This window comes from Nyctereutes procyonoides, unplaced genomic scaffold, assembly GCF_905146905.1.
Source record: "Nyctereutes procyonoides isolate TBG_1078 unplaced genomic scaffold, NYPRO_anot_genome, whole genome shotgun sequence".
Classification (NCBI taxonomy): domain Eukaryota; kingdom Metazoa; phylum Chordata; class Mammalia; order Carnivora; family Canidae; genus Nyctereutes; species Nyctereutes procyonoides.
Genome location: NW_026575126.1, coordinates 33,706,331 through 33,729,818, shown reverse-complemented (window position 1 = coordinate 33,729,818; position 23,488 = coordinate 33,706,331). Strand labels below are relative to the sequence as shown.

General features: G+C 38.1%; 1 protein-coding gene across 1 annotated transcript in view; it reads right to left on the bottom strand.

Annotated features, from left to right (window-relative positions):
- The window catches only part of NTNG1 (netrin G1), a 298,389-nt gene that overhangs the window by 27,632 nt on the left and 247,269 nt on the right, over positions 1-23,488 (bottom strand). The window contains exons 5-6 of the mRNA XM_055340644.1: positions 21,274-21,441; positions 15,715-15,849 (exon numbers count right to left, since the gene is read on the bottom strand). Of these exons, the coding sequence (XP_055196619.1) occupies positions 15,715-15,849; positions 21,274-21,441 (303 nt within the window). The remainder of the gene's footprint in view (positions 1-15,714; positions 15,850-21,273; positions 21,442-23,488) is intronic.

Genomic DNA, 23,488 nt, shown 5'->3' with positions numbered 1-23,488 from the left:
CATCTTCTGCTCCTCGGTGCCTTTGGTTCACCTTAAAAATTCAGCCTTCCTTCTTCAAGGGCGGTATGACATGTGGTTAAATTGTTACTCATATTATTTCTTTTAATCTTCTGTAGGAAAAAACAACCTTATTCCCTTCAAAGTAAGAATCTCAATTTGAGCATCTTTGTACTGTAAGAAGAGAAATCTGAACTTTGCTGAAAAATAGCACATAACAGGAATTTGCTAAGAATAGCAAAAAAAAAAAAGTCTCCTGAGGAGTTCTAAAAAATCCTCAAAAATGAAAAAACAAAAACAAAAACAAAAAAAAACAAAAAACAAGGGGCTCTGAATGCATTTCTGACATACAAATCCCTAAGGGTGTCAACAGTCACCAAGCTGAAAATCGTCAAGTATCTGATGGGTCTGGTGATGGCACAACAGACTGTAAGTGTCTAATCATCATCACTCCTGAGAAACTGGTTTATGTCCAGGTACAGAACCCAGTCTGCTTTGGTTTGTTTAGGAGGTCACCATACTTCAAGACCTGGCTAGCAGGCAGGCATTTTAGCATTACAGGGTAATTTCCAGGATTTAAGATGATCCTAAAATTGACAAAGAAGTGCTGCTAAGGGTCAGGTGAATTTAATGGATAAAAGTTTATAGTGAGGGCTTTATTTCTCTATTTGGAAACTGCAGAACTAAGAGGTACTGCTTTTAGACAAAATGTTAACTAAAATTTTGCATCTGCAGATGGCAATTAAGACTAGAAACATCCAGAAGAAGATGACACAATGAGTATGAAATCCCATTCATTTTTTAGTCTTTTAAAAAATTTTTCCAGGAAGCAGCCAGGACTATGATCACTTCCATTTTTATCATGTCATTTGTTTGGATTGCTTTCTTAAATTTGTTGATCCAATCCCTACCATTTTTAATGAAACTCTGAAGGCAGGTACCATCGCTTACAGTTTTATTAACTCACCATGTGTCCTTACTGTGTGACAGAAACTGGGTTAAATATCATTATGTTATTTAATTCTCACAGATAGTGAAGCAGATCTGATTCTTATTGTCGTTTTACATGAGCAAATGGAGGCTGAGTAAGGCTGACTAGTAGTACAGGACTGTAACTGTCTCATACCAAATATTTGATTGCCTCTACAAGAATCTAGGCATATTAGCCTAGATTGCAAATTTACATTTTCTTTCATTATCTTTAAATTTCTGCCATTGCCCAAATGTTCTTACTACTTTATCCCAAGACTTTAAAAATTAACAGGTATAATGTATTTTAATAATCCCACTCATTTAAAAAAAGCATAACTGAATATAAACATAATTTTTGAAGAAAAAGGATAAAGCTATCAATGGGAATAAAGCAGCCATATTTTTATCTTTATACACTTTCTCTCTGTCTTAGAAATATTTTATCAAGACAAGTATGCATGAGGAAGTTGATTTTTAAAAATGGTAATTGGGAACCTGATAAAATATACTTCAGAGTAATGCTAATCATGTGTGTCAAGATAAAGGAAATTAAAGTAGCTTAAGTTTTCAGTTCTCTTCAGAAAAATCAATTATAAAGCAGTTACGCTGCTGACACTAAACAATAAATCCCTGGATTTAGTTAATAAAAAAAGCCTTCAACGTTTTGAAGGTTTTTTTTTTTTTTTAATCCAACAGAAGAAACTCATAACATTGATTTTTTTTTGAGAAAGAAGGGGCTATTTATATGAGGTATCTTTGAATCCAGATATATTCTTGATCTTAGCCTATATGGATTAGAAATCACTTGCCATCTAGGGAATATGTCTTCATAAAGTTGCCCATGGTTTCCAGTGTTTCTGGCCTTGGTTGAGTGCCCTCTTACCTCAGACTCTAACGAGGAGTGGCAAATTGGAGCCCACCTTGCATTCACTTGGGGTTCAGAATATCGAGGCAAATTCATGACTGGCTGAAATCTCTCTGACAACATGCAGTTACTGAGAATGTAGTCCTCAATCCTGGCTGCGTCTTGTTATTGCCTGGGGATTTTTATAAAATACAGATGTGTTCCCCCCCCACCCCCCAGAGAATCATACTTAAGTATGCTAGAGTGGGGCCAGCGATAACTATTTCATTTCAATCTCAATTAACCTTTATATAGTCACTGAGATGTTCACAGTCTTGTCAGTTCCTAGTTTTGGACGATTAGAATCTTGCTGTCATTCTTTCCCTTTTGTTCTCATAAAACCAATGACACAAAGGTTAAAGCCACTGAGAAGGAAAGTTTTTCAACAAGAGCAGTTCTGCTCATCGCTTTTCAAATGAGCAATTAATAATTCATAACAATTAACTGAGTTATGAGTTTCTCTTTCAATACGTTTCCAAACATGAATAGATTAAATGGTAATTGCCATCAAATTTTATGTTCTATTTCATGTGCCCAATAAAAGTTTATCTTTTGGAACTCACTTTGTATTTCCTTTTGATATATTCATAACCAAATGCAATATACTATATTAAAATATTTATTATTAACCTATCAAATATTAACCACTTTTAAATTATATGGATGAAAGAAAACAAATAGGCTACTTGCTTAAGTTTTCATGATTCTCCTTATTTTAATAGGATTTGGATTTGTAGAATACATGCTGGTAAAAACTGATGACATGAGATACTCTACGAGTTCCTGCCCCTTACATAATTTTTACCAAGGCATAGGTTTGCCCTTGGTTTCCCAGCCACCAACATTCTGTGAACACTAAGTAATAAAAACAAATAAACAAAACACCTGGGCTTTGGAATCAGCCTACCTCAAGGTTAAAATCTACACTTTCCATGTCACCCTCTAAATTCTCAATTTTTAATGCAAATATACACATGATTCACCTGGAAATCTTGTTAAAATGCAGATCAGGAAATCCAGGGTAGGGCCTGACATTTTCATCTCTAACAAATTCCCAAGTGATGCTGATGCTAATTAGTTAAAGGATCACACTTTAAGGTTGCAAGAATCTAGATGACCATGTGCAGGTTAGTTAGCCTCTTTGAGCCTCAGTTCACTTACCTATAAAGTGGGAATAACTGCTAATGGGGTTTTATACAGATTAGACAAGTCACTGTAAATGGCCTGGCATGGTTCCTGGCACATGGCAAGCTCTTAATTGTCGCCATTGTCTTCATTATTAATTGCCATAAGGAGAGCCCTAAACAGTTTTCACCTATGGCTTAAAATAAGTGCTAAACTAGAATATGCCTGAGACTCGAACTTATATATAAGATTCGAAGATTATAGGCTGGAGCAGAGATTTCTGTGAACAGAAAAATGAGCTCGAAAAGTAGTGCTGGAGATTGGTCTTCTCAGATTCCAACAAGAGTGAAGGACTCTGATTTGAGACCTTTCTGAATGCTAGCCCTTTGAGGGCAGGGGTCACATTTTAGTTGTCTTTGGTACTAAAATTTAGCACAATTCCTGGCACACAGTTGGGCTTTCATATTTTAAAAAGTCTGACAGTATGAGTGAATGAATGAGGAAATGAATAAATGAATGATTGCATGAATAAGTGCATGAATCAGACAAACCTCTAGGCAGCCCAGTTTGCCAGTGGGGGAGAATTCAAAAGATTTTCCAAGACTCTGTTAAGAAGCTCTCCCATCACCTTGGTTAAATTGAATTTAGTAACCAAAGATGAACTTGAAGGTCTAGATTTCCCATAGAGTATGGTACGAGCTGACCTCATTTGTTATATATGAAGGAACATACTGACCACGATTGATTTAATCATGTTTTGTTAGACAGGCCTATCAACAGGTAAAACACAAACTCCTCCATCTCAAGACTCTAGACAGTCTTAAGTAAAAATGTGACTTCAGAAATTTCAAAGCCTGATATGATCAGATATGGTTCATAGCTCATATCCAAATGCCTATATGTAGTTTAGCAGCCTTGGTGCAAAATCAGCAACTTTAATTTTTATTTTAATTAGAAAGAAGAGGGATGTGATATCTCAGTAAAGACCTCATAATACAACCAAATATCTTCCACATGGGCATTTGTTAAAACTGAAAATGCATGATTGTGACATTACATCACTAATAAACTGCCAGATTATCCTGGTAACAAGCCCTCCTACAAACTCCCAAACTTTGTCTTTTTGCACTCAAAATTATGTGAACAATGTAGTTTGTCCATATTATTATTGATCTTCATGATAAAGAATACAGATTAACTAAGTAAGACTAAGTCCATAGGGTCAAAATACTAATTAAAATGAGGTCTAAATGTGATTCTTAAAAATAATTACATCAATATTTCATTATTTTTGTAGTTTTTGTCTCTGAGACATACGCCCATTTTCCCCAGAGAGTTGTAGCTCAGAAGAGGGAACTGCAATGCATAATACCTATGCTACACTCTTGCAGAATATGGGGAGGGATTTTGTAAAAAATACATTTTAGCCACTGTTTCTGTTTTAAAGCATCCAGCGATGTCTGGATGATCTTGACTGCTAACTAGGAGGATGAGTCTGTGATTGAAGTTGGATGCAGAGCAGATGAATCGTGTGTGGGCCTGAATTTCTGTGTGTATGTGCCTCTTCTAGGTGAAATCAAACTTTATAGGAATTTACATCAACCGAGTCAATTGAGTAACTGGGTGATGGGCATTAAGGAGGGCACGTGATGTAATGAGCACTGGGTCTTATGTAAGACTGATGAATCACTGACTTCTACCTCTGAAAGTAGTAATACATTATGTGTTAATTGAATTCAAATTTTAAAAAAGGAAAAAAATCATTCATATACAAAAAAGGTAATCATTTTGTACTAATGCATACCTCTCCTTCCCACCTTGCAGCAATAGAAAACTGAAGGTTGAGTATAATTTTTAAAAACAAAAAATTTGACAAAGATGGGATGAAAAGCACACAGCCCTTAAGTAGAGATGGTCATGACATAATTCTATTCCTGCAGATAGGGCCACATGATCCAGAACGCCCTGGGTTCAATAGATGTAGTTACATTCAAAAGAGTACTGGACAGAAAAGGCAGAGGTTCATGGCACTGACATGCACTTTATTTAGAATAATTACCTCTGACATCGAAGCTGAGGTTAAAAAAAATTCTCGACAGGTACTGTACTGTACTGTATGTATTTTTTTTTCTTGTGCCCTTGGTGTTGTAGCTGATATTATTACTATAATTCTTAGTAGAGCTTTGTGCTGATATTCAAGGTGATGGGTTGTTCTTGCAGAGTGCGACAGAATGATTCCTCACACCAACATGAGCAACCCTGATTGGATTATGGCCACCCTGACTTCTCTTTCATTAGTTGCTGATTGTACTAAATTGATGCTAAATTGACTTGGCCAGCTCGTAAGCCTTTAAACACCTGGCACTGACTACGCCTGTGATCTTGTCCTGGAAATTATTTGGTCACAGCCTTCATGTTTCTGGAAAACCTAACATTTTTCTTAGGGTCAGTTAGGGCCTGGTAAATCTGAATCAGCTAGACCAACCCCTTGTGATACCTACATCAGGATAGAAGACACACTTTAATGAAAAGTGGCACGTGTGTGTGTTTTCTTAATGTTCTCTTCTGTCTTCTGCTTCGTGTTCTCTCCACTGTATTAACCAGGTCCTCTGTTTCTTCCTTTCTAACTGCTGTGTGACTTTGACATAAATAAACAGGAGCCTGGGGATCCCTGGGTGGCGCAGCGGTTTGGCGCCTGCCTTTGGCCCAGGGCCCGATCCTGGAGACCCGGGATCGAATCCCACATCAGGCTCCTGGTGCATGGAGCCTGCTTCTCCCTCTGCCTGTGTCTCTGCCTCTCTCTCTCTCTGTGTGTGACTATCATAAATAAATAAAAATTAAAAAAAAAATAAACAGGAGCCTGCCTCCTCTTTACGATGGCCTTTGAATGAAGAAAGGTTTTTATATTTTTAAGTGCTTGAAACAGAATCAAATGGAGAATAATATTTTATGGCATATGAAAATTATGTGAAATTTGGGATGCCTGGGTGGCTCAGCAGCTGAGCATCTGCCTTTGGCTCAGGGCGTGATCCTGGGTCCTGGGATCTAGTCCTGCATTGGGCTCCCTGCAAGGAGCCTGCTTCTCCCTCTGCCTGTGTCTCTGCCTCTCTCTCTTGTTTCTCATGAATAAATAAATAAAATCTTTAAAAAATACATGAAATTTAAATTTCGCTGTCCATAAATAGTCTTTTTTTTTAAAAGGCATCCCCAAAAATAAAGTCTTAAAGGAACATAAACATGTTCATTCATTTCAATGTCATCATGGGCTGATTTGGGGCTACAATAGCAGAGCTGAAATAGCTGCAACAGAAACTCTATAGCCCAGGAAGCCTGAAATAATTACTATCTGACCTTTCATGGAAAAAGTTTGCTGATCCCTGGAATAAATCACCAAAAACTCCATCTTAAGATTAAAAATGATAAAATCCTATAAAATGCTGCAGCAAACTCAATAAATAAATATTTCATAATAACTGGTTTGCCATTTTCAGACATTCGAGTTGGGGGAATTACCTTCTTTAAATTTCAATTTTTCTGTTTCTAAAATATGGAAAATAGTTGCTACCTCCCTTGTAGAATGGGGCTAATGCATACACATTCCTGACCACAGAAAGTGCACAATAAATAACAATTTTTTATTATTCTAAAATAATGATTATTCCTCAGCACTTGGTCCATATGCAAGGAGGCCAAACCGTTTGTGAGCTTTTGGGATCATAGAATTTCAGACCAACAAGGAGCCTGAGAACACCCAAGCCCTGTCTAGGACTTCATAGGAGATGCACACAAGAGGCTGTAGTGTTACGTGAACATTTCTTGGAGAGCTGGTAACGATCCCAGCCAGAATCAGGATCCCCAATTTCACTGCATTGACTCCTAGAATCTAGTCATCAGGAGACCTGCCACCCTGGTTTATCTGTGGCTCCTCTGCCCCAGAATTCCATTCTGATGGAGACAGAGGACTGAGTCTTCACTTAAATATTTTTCTCCCACAAATCTCAAGTGGAGCAGTCCTTTTCCAATTGGGTTGACATGCTTAGGCATTATCTTCATGTACGCAGCTTCAGAAGATGGAGATTCTCTCTCTGTCTCACATACACACCCACACCCACACTCACTAGTGTGTAAAGAGTGGCTCAGGGTGACACTCCAGGTACATATTGCTGAAGTAAGGAAAAGACTTCATGTAATTTATCTCTGCCTGGCCTCTTGATCATCCTATGAACAGACAGGACCAGGCCGTGGCTTTGACTCTGAGCTCCTAGGAGATAAAGTTGTACCTGCATCTCTCCCTATCTTGGCATCTCACAACCCTTTCACTGTTAAACTTGTATGGTTCTGTGGTGGGAAATGGTAAAGTTTGGGCATCCTTGTCATTTCCACAATTGTCTTCAAATAAATGGGGAAATAGTACAGATAACCAAGTAAATATGGAAAGCTTCTCACCGGGGTCAGAACTGAGACCCCTCTCTGAACTGGGCACAGGGCAGCTGGGTAGCAGGCAAACCTCGGGCTGTCAGGAAATGATCTAGAATGCTATTATATCCAGTGGACAGTATACCGACTATCTCTGTGTGTCTTATACCAAACTCCAACAATTCAAGAACGTCAGGTTTTAAATGTGTTTGGGATATGACCCAATTGTGAAGGGCATTCCGAACAACTCACTCCTCTCAAGCTGCTCCCGCCTTTGCCTCTTAGGGTCGCTCCAAATGGAGCCATTAGTGGTGTGAAGAGTTAAAGCACTTTCTATGGCGTGACTCTAAGCCCTGGACTCTCCTGCTCACAGGAGGTATCAGGTCCCTGATGTACAGGAGGTTGGGGGGCTTTTTCTACCAATCTCAAATTAGAGTTAGGTTAAGAATGGAAGGGAAAAGGACTGGAACTAGAAAGTGATGGCTATTAACATGACTGAGTGCTTCGGCCTCGTCCTGTTGAATCAGGAGAAATTTCACAACTGGCAGTAACCCTGGGGTTTGCTCTTCTAGCTGACAAAACGAGCCTTCTTTCCCCCCAGGAGGACTACCCAACACATTTGTAATGCCTACAAATTGCCACTTTCTATCTTCTGTCTTCCTAATATTTTCCTTTTTAAATTACCTTAGGGAGACTCCTATTGGTTCTGTTTAACGAGCACTTCCTTCCCACCCTTAGGAGTTGAACAACAGTAATATCAAGGGCCCTTCCAACTATTTATTTTTCATCACTGTTATGTATGTGGTACTCAGCAAGGGAAATGAGACTGTTGTTCAAGTTGCTAGCAAGGAAATTAAAAACTTGGATTCAGTGATGCCATTCATGTTCAGTGATAAAGATATAAGAGCCAAACGAGTAAAATCGTGTCTGGGACTGCAAATGCTCTGAAGCATTACAGACATCCTTGTTTAAGTGACATGCCACCTGTCAATGGATTCAAAATGTGAGGTCAATTGGTGAAATGTAAACTGGACATTTTAATGTAACACAGCAAATAGCAGGAGACTATAACCAGAGGTAATTGAAAAACTACAAGTTTGATTCAAGGCATTTGTCCAGGAAGGTATAATCTTCATCTCAGAGAAGCATTTGGAAGCATCATCTTAATAATCACAAGTTGTCAGGCCTGTAGACATTAATCTCATACCAAAAAAAAAAAAAAAAAGAAGAAGAAGAAGAAGAGAAAAAAAAGAAAGCCTTCTGATCTATAGTAGTAGAAAAGCTTTGATAAGAACCAAAAAAGGATTTATGGAAGTTCGAAGCCTGACTCTTGGAAACCAAAAGTGAGGACTGAGAACAGCGCTGGTGGGAGGTACGAGAGTTTACCCATTGGAAAAGAGAGGTGAGCACAGAGGACAGCTAAGTGGCCAAATTAGTTCTTAATACAACTTGAACTGAATATCTTACTACACCTTCTATTGGCCCATGAGATTGCTCTGAAAGAGCCGAGAAGCTGGAGAGGTCCTAGAGGTCTTTCACTCAACTGTTTGTTTAAGCAGGAACTCGCCAAAAAGCATCACTCATAGGAGCCTGCCCAGCTTCACTTCGAAGTTTTTCAGAGTCTGAGGATTTATCGTTATCCAAGGCACTCTACTGTATTTTCTTAGACAGCTGGAAGGAATCATTGTTGGAAAATGCTGAGCTGAAACCCAGCTCCCTTTTACCCACTGGTCTCCATTCTCTCTCTCTCTGAGCCAACATGTCCACTTGGTACACAAGAGTCCTCTGAACCCTGGTCGACACCTGTAATGTGTCAAGTCATATGCTTCCTGACCTGCTTCAGCTGGCTTTATGAAAATCCCTTCATCAAAGACAGAACTCTCCTACATCACTGTCTGCTGCCTTAGAACGTGGTCTCCAAGCTCTAGACTCTTGATGTGGGCTGCTCAGGGCACATGTCAGACGACTGGAACTAGTTTTGGTCTTTGTTCAGTCTGAAATTGTGTTAGTTTCTTTGCTACTCATGACATACTGCTCTCTAGAATTGAGCTTGAAAGTGGACTGAGATTGCCACATCTTTGTCACCTGGACAACTGTGAATAGAACTTCAAGCCATCTTGCATTTTTGCAATTTTTATATTTTAGCCTTAATTTGCAGCAGTGTCTAGCACATAGTAGGGACTAAATAAATGTTTGTCAAAACCCCATTGGGAACCCTTGCATAGCTATGTTTATTTTAGAAGTCTCCTATTTTCTCTATGGAGCCTATTGGGAAGAATTTGTGCTTTTATTTCTTAAAAAAAAATCAATGTGTGTGTGTGTGTGTGTTTAAAAGTATCTAAGATCTTACTTTTTCCCCCTAATGATATTTTGACTTTTTCTTAAGGTTTGGGACAATGTTCCTTAAAGGTTTTCATTAACATTTCTTCTCTTAGGTGATACTAGCATCTTTGTGCCACCCCAGAGTGGTAATACCAGTTTCCTGACTGCTTTTTCCACTTTTGAGCAAGGAAATTCTTGTCAGTTCAAGTCAGCAATTAGCAGAACACATCTCTCAGTGAATGTCTTGATAATTGAATACCTCCATTTGGAAGATTCCAGAGTATTGAGATTTTCTAATTTGGCTTTGAAATGGAATACCTCCATTTTGGAAGATTTCCAGAGTATTGAGATTTTCTAATTTGGCTTTTTGAGATTCCAGAGTATTGAGATTTTCTAATTTGGCTTATATTTATCTTCTGAATGGTTGTGTGGTCTGCAGTACACACTCACAATATCTTTTTGATAAGTTCTTTGCTCTTGACTGAAAAGTATTTCACTGTTTCTACCTTCTAATTGACAATGCAAGTCTATACCTTCTTGACACATGGCCCTCTTTTCTGTTCTATTATGTATTTCTTTCAAGTGAGTTTTTCTTTTGCATATCTTTATTCCAAGCATGAGTTACTTTCTATCTCCACGATACTGGCATATTTATGGTCGACATTAAAAGTTGCCATTCTCAATGATTATTGTGGTAGGCAGTGTCAACGTTCTTTCCAAAGATGTCTACATCTTGATCCTTGCAACCTGTTCTTTTACATATAAAAGGGGGGTTTATAGAGATTACATTAAGGACCTTGAGGTAGAGAGATTATCCTGGATTATCTGTGTGTGCCCAAGCCTATCAAATGAGTTCTTAAAATGAAGATCTTATCCCAGCTGTGGTCAGAGAAAGATATAATGATGGAAGAAAGACGCAGTGAGATGGAAAGTTTCTGGCTCTGAAGGTAGAGGACATGGGCCATAAGCAAAGGAATGTAGGTAGCTTCTAGAAGCTAAAAAAGGGCAAGGAAACAGATTTTCCCCTAGAGCCTCCAGAAGGGCACACAGCTCTGCCAACAGCTTGATCTTAGCCCAGTGAGATCCTTTTTGGACTCCTAAATACAGGATTGTAAGAAATACATTCTTATAGCTTTGAGCCACTGAGTTTGTGGCAGTTTACTAGAGCAGCAGTAGAAAATGGATATAGTTATTGTGCATTCTCTGGGAAGGAAAACATCTAAACCATAGAGTTTTTTCCACAAACCTTTCCTTATTCTTCTCCTGAGAATAGCTGTTGTCTTTCTTTTTCTTTCAAACTCTGTGGTTTGCCACACTGTCTGGTTTTACGGTTTTATAAGGGTATTTTCACAATATTCGACTCAAACTGAATTAAGGATCTTCTTGATCAGGCCATTGAGCCTTGTACTAAACACTTGTTCTTTTGTTCTCAGTAATATATGTGCTGATCCTTTCCAAGAACCCATTTTCTAGGATTATTAGGATATATAGGCCATGGTCCAACAACTGAATCTCCATGTTCCTTTTGCTACGTGTACTTAATTCTTAATTCCCATATGCTTTGTTATCTTCCAAAATCATAACACTGAACTATGTCACCAACTCTTTTGACTTTAACTCAAATATTCAGACTATAAGTTCTTTTGAAAGCACCAGTAGTATTCATATAAACTAGATAAAAATGGAGGATAATCGTTAGCTTTAATAGACATTGCATGATTTCTAATGCATCTTCTACATCCTCCAGGAAAACCACATACCTCCTCTTCAGCCTCATTGGTTCTATGTGTGGCTATTTCCATTCCAGTTTCCAAACCAAAATTTCCAAACCTTCCCTTGTCCAATCTTCTTAGTGCTGGTGACAAGTTTTTCATCACTTCCCAATACATATTAACCCTCCATATTTTATGTGAAGCATGGAATGTGTCTTCCCTTTGGGAAGATTTAGCTTTATTCTTTGGGATATGGCTCAACTCTCTTCACTAATTTCGAAGAGGCACAGAAAAAAACATCAACCAAACAAACCTGTCTTCTCCTTGCTGGTTGATTATTCTATTAGTAACCTCGATACTAATTTTGATTCAGCTTGGTCTCCTTGAAACCTTTTTATTTCTGCTTTGTTTCCTGGATTGGGTGCGCCCCAGGCTGTCTAATTCCCATTCATTCTGATGGTTTTCACCTTTTATGTCAGAGAGACCAGCTTACGCTTATGGAGCATACAACTGATGGCCTCCTGAAGCAGAAGGCTCATTTATGATCCTGGAGCTCTTCACTTCCCCTGCTGAAGCCACATTGTTGATTTGCCGATCAGCTTCACTTCAGTCTCTTAAATTGGCCTTGCCTATAATCAAGGAAGGGCTTTTTAGAAGTTCCTAGGTCAACAATTTGGAATTCCAACAGTGGCTGATCCTGCTTCGTGTTCTGCACTATCATTGTACAATAACTTTTAAACACAAGTTTTTTGCCTAGCATTTTGACACATCAACATGTGCTTGGAATAAGTAACAATTGAGGGCTTAATATGTACCATGAGGTCCACATTCATTATTTTCCTTGAATCTTCATGATTACCAGATGTGTCATGTCCTAGTATTACCTCCCATTAAAAGATAAAAATTGGACTCAGGCCACAGGCTTTCCTCTATGTCTTGCAGGTAGTAAGAAGTGGAGAGGCAATTCATGCCCAAGGCCTAAGAGTGTCTGCTTACCGAAGCTCATGGCTCACTGCCAGCATCACTGCCAGCACTATTGACCACTGCTTTCTTCTTGGCATGGGTTTTTGTTGTTGTTGTTGTTGTCGGGTTAATCACTGCCACTGATAATGCGGCTAACCCAAGGATGTGTTCAACTCAATAGAAGTGTGTGTGTGTGTGTGTGTGTGTGTGTGTGTGTGTTGGGGGAGGGGTAGAGGGAAGACAGAGAGATTGACTTTAAGGGCATTTTTTGAAGGGCATTTTTGAGGGCATTCATGTGCGTGCAGACAGGAGTAATATGAAAAATACTTGTCAACCTGTAATTAACAACTAATTAGAATGAATATCTAACACTGGTGCTGGAGGCACCCTACCATGACAGGTGTACCCCATTAGTTGTTGGCTCTTGGGGGTAGTCTGAGAGATCCCAGGGGAAGGCACTTAGGGATACTTTTGCTATAGCCATTTATCAACTGACAGCAGAATTTGTATATTTTTGCACAGAATGTCAGCTCAGTATAGGTGGATCTGAGGGAAGGAAAAAGATTTCAGAGAGAGATAAAGCTATTGCATGCATACTCAAAGGTATATCTGAAATATGTTAAGTTGATATAGCACATTCAGTCTCATCCTGTTCCGGTTCTTCCTTTAGCAGCCAGAATAATCTTCTAAAACAAACTATGACCATTTCATTCCTCTGTCTAAAACTGTATGATGGATCCCTTGTCTGTCTCCTTCCTGATGAGAAGAAACTCCTCAGCTTGGTTCAGGAAACCATGTGATCTGGTTGCTGGTTGCCTTTTGAACATCTTCCGTCCCTCCCCATGCACACACACACACACACACACACACACACACACCTTATCCTTCCATCATATCAAAATCACTTGATATTTCTGGAACATAGTGTGTTAGCTCATGTACTTTTGCTCAAGAAGTTCCATCCTGGAGAGCTCCTACTAATCCTTCAGAACTGAACCAAACATCACTTCTCTGGGAAGCCTTACTTCCATCAGGGCTTCACTAAAAGTACATACATTGCTCTTTCTTAGTTCTGATTACCTTCTTTCAAAACTTTTGGGTTGTTTGTCAGCCTCTCACCTCAGATTGTGAACTCCATACTCGTATGTCCACAGCAGCTGTCTTATTTCATCCTTGTAGCCTCTACTGTTAGCTCAATGCCTAGTTCATAGTAGATACTCAAGAAATACTCAAGAGGATAAAGCATCTATTTCTCTAATCTCACTGATCTAGACATACCCAGGATGTGAGGTGCTGGGGCTGAGATACAGAGGGTTTTGTACATTGCACAGCCCTTATGTGGTAGGGCCATGTGTAATCCAGCCTTCCAATTCCAGAAGGGAAAATCTGGTGACATTGTACTTTTTAAAAATAATACTCCAATATTTAATACAAAAAATCAAGTTATGATCTTTTTGGAATATATCTATGCTAAAGCTAGATTAGCTTTCCTCTTTAATATCTTTCCCTGATTATACCTATTCATTAGGTCTGCTGCATCAGGAAGTTTACATGAGCTTTTCTTTTTGAGAAGACTATCTTAATCATAAAGTTTCATTATAACGTATGCCTTGAGTCTTGGGCTGGTTTGGGTCCTTCCTCTGTCCCTCCTTCTCTTCTTTTGACCGCTGGCTTTCTCTGGGCCTCCACAGAGACCCTCTTGACTGCTGGAGGCCACATCCAGATGTTCCAGGATCAATGACTGGCCTTTGAATTCTGGCCTCTCATATGGTCCTTGGGATCCACCAAGTCACCTGTACCCCTAAGGTGTTTTCTAGGAGTCTACGACAAGCAGGACTTTTAAACTATGGCCTTATGCAGAACCTATGTGGAGGTGTGCTACCTATTTGTCTTTTAATGTTCCTCTCCAGCGTGGCTGGAGACGCTCACCTCCAGCTCCTGGATCCCATCTTAACCTTGGCGTAGCATACTCAATGCCAGATTTCTCAACCGATCACCACAGTTCTTTGCTGCCTATGACAATAGTATGGCAGTAAATCTCACTTTGGCTTTACATTATGTGGAAGAGTAGCTTAGAGATAACTCTAATTCCACAAGTAGTGGGTGACATACTCTGTGTAGCCTTGGAATTGGCTTTAGACAGTTCCTGCATGCTGACATTGTTTTCAAGTGAAAAGTAAGCAAAAGAAGGTCTAGAGCTGTGCTGTCCAATATGGTAGACACATGTAGCTATTAAGCCTTGCAATATGGTCAGTCCTAATTGAGATGTTCAGTAAGTATAAAACACATACTTGATTTCAAATATAGTATGAAGAAAATGTAAGATGTATCTTTAATAGTTTTGATGTTGATTATATGTTGAACGACACTATTTGAGATATTTGGGTTAAATAAGCTGTTAAAATCAATTTCTTCTATTTATCTTTACTTTTAAATGTGGATAACAAAACATTTAAAATTCCATATGTGGCTTGCACAATTTGCTATTGGACTGCACAGCTCTAGAGGATTTGCCTGGTGGCTTTTTAATATTAGTAAGCTAAATGTGTACAGATAAGCCCGGAAAGTTAGTGCATAATGAAAAAAGCAGAAAAGGTTATGAATGACAGGAGGACACTTCTGCTCAGATTTTTAAATTTCTGTTCCCTGAATACACCGACATGCCACCTGCCTGACAAGCTTTTAAGAAGGTCTGATAATCCTCAGAGAAATGAGGCTGAACCAAATGGCATCTGTCTAAGGCTCACTGCATGGTGCCTAACCTCAGAGGCTTAAAATCAATATTGATTTTTGTCATTTATTTTACCCTGGCATTTAAATATCCCTTAGATTTATTACCTTTAGGTTTTTGGTTAAGATTCAGTGATGGGTGTGATAGCACGGGTGGTAATAAGTTATGTAGATATCATTTAATTTATGAACTCTGGAGCTCCGGGGTAGCTTTCAGTTCAAGAAATATATTAACCACATCCACATCACCCTTCATTTTGTGGTGAGAATTTCCAAGCGGGGTCCCTATTGTGCCACTTAATTTATGGTCTGGCCAGGTACCTGGATCTGAGCACAATATTTCAATATAAGTTGCTCCAGCATTCAGAGGGGAAGAAGATGGGCTTCAAAGAAGCCAGCTGGACAGCTGATAGATTGCTCTCTCTCCTACACATAGGCTGGGGCCTTAAGTAGCTTTCAAAGCTTGTCAGTGGTTTGGGTCTTTTTCTGCTCTGAGAAGCTGCACACACCAGCCTGGACAAGCAGAACCAGCCATGCTGCAGCAGGCAGAGGGCAGCTCCCAGAGTTACTTACGTTGACAGCCGTAGTGCCAGGAATTTCCCGGCAGACACTCATCACACTTAGGCCCTGTTGTTCCCGTCTTACACTCACAAAATCCTGAGCCATTACAACGATCATGGACTGAGCCCAAAGGGTTACAATAACACTCTGTAGAAACAAGACAACACACAGGCTGGAAACAAGTCTGCATGGCTTAGAGGTTATCAACACAGGAGCGTCACTTAAATGCATCACTTACTTAGAGAAAGATGTCCACTAATGAAATGCTTTGGCAAGTATGGGTATTTCGGGCTTGTTTATTTATTTGCTCAGCCTTCTATGGTGCCATTTTTATGATATGGGAGGAAATTAACTGAAAACTTTCGAGGAAATAAGACATCACGCTCTTCATGGCTAACAGATCATAATAGAGATTCCATTTGTTAGGGCATTTTTAGATGGTTTAATGAACACCACGAGAAGTTTGTATATCAAGTATAAATCAATATGCCATCAGTGTAAAATCTGTTTTAAATTATTCAAATGGCCTTATCTGTTACATTCAATATTTGAGAACTGAACATTTTTAAAGCGTAATATAAATGCACTTTGCTCATTCAAAGGCATTTTTACTTATGATTTGGGAGAGCACTTTAACATATATATATATATATATATATATATATACACACACACACACACACACACACACACACACACACTGTTTTGTGGGGAGCCTGCACATGTTTAGATACTAGGCATATTATTACAGTTTTTATGCAGCCTAGATGAACAATCATGAAAGAAAAGGAGTTTGTCATCCCAAGTAAATTTCAACATAGGCATAATTTGAGACATACATTTTTCATTATAATGTCTATTGGAAGGACAATACAACTTTGTCTAGTAAAAAGGAAATGGAATATTTTCTTGATTCCTTACATATTCTTATATAGGATATTTTTGCTTCTGAAGCTCTATTTTGCTGAAAGGCTGAACCTAAAATGGAATATTCCTTAGATTTCCATTTGAAAGGCAACAATAGTTAGTTTGCAGCTTTTGGAATTTGGGAGCCGAAGTCCCTTTCTGTGTTATCCGATTGTATGATCTTGGGCAAGCCTCTCTGTTTCTTTTATATTAAAATGCCCTGTTCAGAGGTTTTCTTTTTAAAAACCAGATAAAACTGTACTGACCAACCAACCAACCACCAACCAATCAGGACAAGCCCTGATAACTTCACCTTCTTAGCATCAAGTTTAGCATTTTAGATTGGCAACAGAGACTCAAGATTTAACTTTATGAAAGGTCCGGAGATTTGGCTCTGTTTTTGTCATCGGAATTAATTAGACAAGTTCTTCTAAGAATGTAGAAGGTCTTAGAATTATGGCTTATTTCATGTTGACTAAGTCAATTTTTGAGTTCAGCATTGTTGTGATACAAGTGTTTCTAAGACTAATAGTGACATATGTAGGTAAAAGTAAAACTAAATAAACTAAGATGCTCCCTCCTTGCCTGACTTGCTTTGTGATTAATAGCTAGAGTTTTATTTTAAGTGGGCATTTTTAAAATTTTAATGTGTATGTATATGGGAGTTGTTTTTAAAATAGTAATTTTGTTGTGGCTTTAAAAATGTTGTATGTGCATATATATAAGTATGTACCTATGTTTCTTACTATTTAAAGTGTATAGGTTGACAATGAATCACCAACATTTCATAAACCAGGGAGTAGAATTATATCTGGCCAAGCTGATTTCATAGATTCTCTAGTTAATTAGCTCATAGCAATTATATTAATATAAGGGTCTAGATGCAAAAAAAGTAAACACAATTTAAAAAAAAATGTGGAGCATTTAAACCTTAAGACATTCCAGTGGTTGTCATAGGAAAAGGTGATTAAGTGTAGTGTTATTCCAACGGTAATGAAAATAAATGACAAGGAGAGGTGTGGTCTACACGCAACTTTATGTACAAATAACTTAGTTTAAAAAAAATAACACTTGTGAGACCATGGTCAATGGTAGATATTGGTGATGGTCTTGGAGTATTATATTTTATTTCTGGAATTAAGAAGAATTATGCAGGACTGTTAGGCTGAAAACAACATGACATATTTTTGGAGGTTTGATTAAAAAGTTATACTACAATTGATTTATAGGTGTTAGAAGAGTCTTGTCTATAGAAGGTATCTTTGGTTACCTCATCTTGGGTTTCAAGGGGTCTAAAAAATAATACAGCATAATTTGAGATATGTTTAGTGGTAACTGCTGAGCCTTGTTTTTCATTCTGATGTCAAGCTTGTTATCAGAGATTATTAGTAGTGATTACTCAAGGTCATGAACCACATATCCTCTAGCTTCCTGCTAAATGCTTGAGTTTATATGAGACAGAAGCATGCAAGAGTGTCATCTTCATGTAATTGCTGTGTCATACAGGGTAATTACATGCATCTTTGGAGATATGACTGTGCTTGGAATTTATATGAAAATGGGTAAGTTCCTCAGTAGTCACAAAGCAGCAATCACTGTGGCAACACGGAATAGCCTGCATTTTATATTTGTTATAATATAAAATGATACAAATAGTTTGTGACATCGATTTCAATGCAATCTACATTCTGTCAAAGATAGGGTCTGTTCCCTTATAAACAGTGTGGTGGGTTTCACTGTCATTTGTTAAAGAAATGGCAGGGGGCCTTTCTTGTCCTCAAAATTAGAGAAGACTTGGATGAAGTTCAAATTTCCGAGACTGGTGCTTAATTCTGTGAAAGTGAATTGGGTACAGATCCATTCATTTTCATTTGTGCTTTCTATACAAAAAGGTATTAAACTCTCAATTACTTGCAGTGTACATTCTTAAATTTAATTCTCAGTTCTGCCTCAAGCCCTTTGGGGAGCTGAACTGTGGAAAAGAGGGTGTCCGTTCATACTTTTCCATATGGTAAACCTTGGCAATAGGGAGCCATAGACTACCAGTGGCCCTCAGAGAGCAAACTCCAGCCTTAGCCTGGTGAGTAAGGCAGCGCTGATACCTTGACCCTTGGCCCCTCAAGCGGGAAAAGCAGATCCATAGCTTTTTTAGAAAATTGTTACTGATTCATTGTATGCATATATAGACTAAAAAGATAGACTATAGCATGTACCAGCCAGCCATATTTTTCAACTCATTCTCTATAAATAATCTTACCTCTTAGGAAAAGGGCAGCAATTTAAGGAATTTTGGTATGTGGGTGAATATTATAGCTAATTTTAATGGTACCTAAAAATTCTCATCTTTCGGCTTGCCAATTTCCTTGGTTTAAAGAGTATAAAATACTGAATAGAAACACGTTTGCCTCAATAAAATAAAATTCCCCAAAGGTTTATAACTTTAATGAACAAACTTTCTAGAAATGACAAAACCACTACTTTCAATTTTTTTTTAAGTAGGGAAAATGTATATTTCGTCTCTAGTTTATGTTACAATTTAAAAGACAAAAGTTAAACAGGCTGTCTTCCTGTCTGAAGGTAATCAAACATAGATTTACAGCAGAACTATACCTCTTAAAATTGAATAGGAAGCACAGATTTTATAGTCTATAAGATTACTTGAGGACTGGAAAAAGGCCAAAGTTCATAAGAATAGAAAATTCTGAGTAAAACACTTGTATATTGCTAAGTTACCTGCTAGTAGAGATTATATGGAATAAAATCTTTTAATTTAGGGCTTTTTCTTTGATTTACTTAAAATAATATGAAATTAACACTGTAAAATATTTTAATCTCAGGTATTTTATATAAATGATTTTTATTCCTATGTCCTTATTTATTTTACTTTTTCTCTTGTTTTCATATTTATAGTATGATATTTATATATTTTTACAAATGACATCATTGAAATGTAACTCTGCATTCAAAATTCCAACAGCTATATGTCTTTTGGGTTATTAACAACCTCAAATCTTTGTAACCCCATTAGTTATAAAGGCAATTGAACTTCTGTTCGCAAGCTCACAGTGGAATTGCTACTGTCATCCAAAACACGTACCATAAGTAGAAGTCTGACAAGCTTAGTTTTGCTAATTATGTCAGGATACTTGGGAGACGGTGTTCAAGCTTTGAAGTCAGGAAACTAACTCTTTGCTGAAGCTGTATGATTTGGGTCAATTTGCCTTACTTTTCCCAACTAAAAAGTAGAGGAAATTATCAGTGGAATACTTACCCCCACAGTTTTGTTAATGAGGATTAAGTAAAAAAAAAATATTTGCAAGTCACTCCACAGTTTACCAAGTGTTTCCTGTGCATCCCATATGATCCCAGTTTGACCAGGAATTCTGAAATGACTTACCTAAAGCATACAGCTATTAAATAGCAAACTGGGATTTGAACCCAGCTCTCCGGCCTCTAAGTCCAGTGATTTCTCCACTAATTCACAAATAATAATAAATAAGGAGGCACTTTGAAAAATAGAACATACTGTAGAAATAAATAGTATTATGTAAACTTGGCCTAACTGATTTCAAAATAACTCGCACGGCTATCTTAGGTGACCCTGGGCAAGTAGCTATATGACCTTGATACTCCGATCAGAAAACAATGATCCCAGAAATGTAGATTAATTAGATTTCTTTTTTTGATGAAAAGACTGTCATTTTTCAGCATGTGTTTTCTATTTAAATTAATCTCTATGTGAGAAATTCTACTTTTAAAATTAGTTGCCTGCATAGTAATCTACCAGCGAGGTAACAGGTATGCACATACACTTGACCATTTTAAATATATGCCATTTCTTCATAGTAAATCATGGAGTGAAATTCCATTTATTGTTTCTTATTTTTTCCATCAGCTCCCATTCTTAACAACAGATACTACTGCGCAAAAGGTAGGAGAAACTTCTTTTGGGTGGGAAGGGCAGGTTCTCTCCAGTTGACTACAAGCAGTAGTCATGGTGGGTGGGGGAGAGTGCTGGAGAGAACTCTGTAGACCCAGTGTTCCAGAGCTTATTTACCTTGGAAATTAAGAGAATTAGTTGCCTAGAATAGCTTTGAGAAATTGCTTCTCCTTTTAGAGGCTAAAGGAAAATTAAATAAATGGAATTTCATTACTATGGATGGAAGAGTCTGGCAAACTTCTATATTACCAACTGGTAATAGCTTTCAATTTCAAATGGCAGTATTTAATCAATATTTGTTGGCTACCAATTATATGCAAGAGTTTGTTCTAATTTCTCATATCTATATTTAAATTCCATATAGTGAGCTTCCATTTTAAAAGTTGAATGTACAACTTAAGACTTTATAATCAATTCGATATTACCAGAGTTTAAGATTTCATGCAAAAAAAAAAAAAAGGGAGAAAGAATAATAGAAAATTCTTCATCTTCTAAACATGATTTTCTGCTCATCATCTTTAAGGCAACAATGACATAAGGATTCAGAATATATCCCCCAATTCAACCAGCACAAGAGAATTTTAAGTCTACCACAAGGATGTTCTCTCCATTGAGAAAGTTCATTCTGATTCAGCCATGATGCAAATCAACAGCCTCTTCACCTTAAATAGCTCCCCATACCTCGAAAGGCACAGAACAATAGCTGAAATTATAATGGAACTGACCTATGCACACATTCTCATCGTCCAGCTGTGCAGAAGCATTTCTGAAGTAGCCCAGCCTGCATAACTCACAGTGCTGCCCTCTAGTGTTGTGTTTACAGCTCACGCAAATGACTGTATTTAGCAGATCGATATAACTGCATCGATTGGAGTGGCCGAAGCATTCACAATCTTGCAAGGAAGAACAGAAATGTATACAGAGTGTATACAGTAGCAGAGTAATAGCACACTACATGCTTGGATAAAATGAAGAGTGGAGAAAAGATGGCGGGATGGCATTACATCTATGCGATGCAACATGACACATGGCGACCACAGGTGGTTGTGACTGGCATGGAAGTAGCATCTGTTTCAAGCAGGATAGAAAGGTTGGACATTCAGAACATGACTGGAGAGTGTTAATTCTTGGCATACAATATGAACAGAAGCATTTGCAGGTGTACACCTTTTAAAATTTGGGAAGGCTCAGTTGCCATTGATGCAAAGTTCTAATTTTTGCACATCGAGAGCTTTACTGTCTTTGTCATTTCCCTCATTTATTCTTCATATTTGCACTCTTAAAAAGAGGGAGCGAAGTATGTGAACATCTGGAGCCTGAGCCTGCCATCCACCCATGACTCCTTTGTTTTGAGTCTCATTATCATTTGCGTCAAGATGGTAACTTGGTCAGGGTTTCCCAGAAATGGTGGCAAATTTAATAAGGGTCGAGACAACTAAACAATTCTCTATTTTTGTTTTTTCCAAATGCTAAGAGAGAAGACAGCTTTTGTGAGCCTTTCTTCAGGCCAAATCTGAAGTTTGTTTATGTGTGAGAGAAAATATAAAAAGCAGGGAGATGATTTATATAAGAAACATGCTCTTAAGATTTCCTTTTCACCCAAGTTTCAAGCTAGTCCACTACAAAAGAAGAATTAGGTAGCTAATGATTGGGCAGTACCCCAGATTTCCTTTTATTTGTTTCCCTAGAAGGAGCCTCTGAGGCTGAGGCATGATAGTGGGAAGAACTAGACAAGGAGATGAGGGAAGAGAGGAGGAGAGCACAGGGGAAGGGGGGAGAGTGACTCAATTTTCTCTCAGTGAAGCAGGAAGTTGTTCATCTAATTCAACGTTTTTCAAAGAAGTTGTAAAGACAAAGCCTTTTTTGGTGGCAATAATGATCAAATCAGACAGAAAAAAGAGGTGGAAGAAATAAGTAGGAAAGGGAGCTAATATGCCTTCTCAAAATATGGGGATAGGCCTAGCTGAACATTTATGAGGAAAGTCACCGTGATCCTGTAAACTTTATTTATCTAATCTAAAAATACTCCTCTTATTAATGTCTAGCTTTTATTTTACCTCACTAGGAAGCCAAACACAACCACTATTTGAGCCCATTCATTCAATCACTCATTCAATAAATATTATATTGGGTTGATCTACCATTTGCCAGGTACTATGCAAGGGGCTGAATTACTCTTTTTGGCCTAGATAAATTTTGGAAGTATTGCATTTGATGAGCAGAGTAAAAATGAATAATCACTGTCAAAATGAATAAGGAGGAATAAGAAAGAGTGACTAGATTTTTTTTTTTAATGCTGCTACTCATCAGAATGGTGTGGACTCATTTAGAGCAGAGCCAGTTATTCTACAGACAGCTGAGGTCAAGGTCCTGAGAGAATAAAGTCAAATTTGGATAGAAAAAGTAGAGGAGGACACTGGGAATGGTGAAGAGTGGAAGACACCAGAAATAGGGTGAACACCTTGGGGATTCTCGATGCTTAAAAGAGAAGCAAGAAGAGGGAGGCTCCTGAAGGCAAGCCACTTTCTTTAGAGGAGGCTAACTTTGTCATGTGTGTAAGTGTGCTGGGTGTTGGGACTGGGGATGAAGCAGAGGGAGAAGGAGAACAGAGTGGGAAGGAGGCCTTGGGACTCGGATGTGGGAGATGGGGTAAGAACGTATCTGTATAAATTCAGTTGTTAAGGCATGCCAAATTAATAATAATAAAATAATAGCAACAAAAGTAGTACAATTACAGATCACCAAATTAAATTTTCTTAAAAAACAAATATTTCGCTCCAATACACTCTACTTCGAGTTACACCTTGTTTATGCTGGCATTTCTGACTTCCTAGGAACTCTAAAAGACCTCTAGAACCTTCCTTGGTTGAGGATTTGAAATACGGAGAACCTTTCTGGGCTAGAGCCATCCAAGAGTAGAGGTTGCAGGAAGGAGACCCA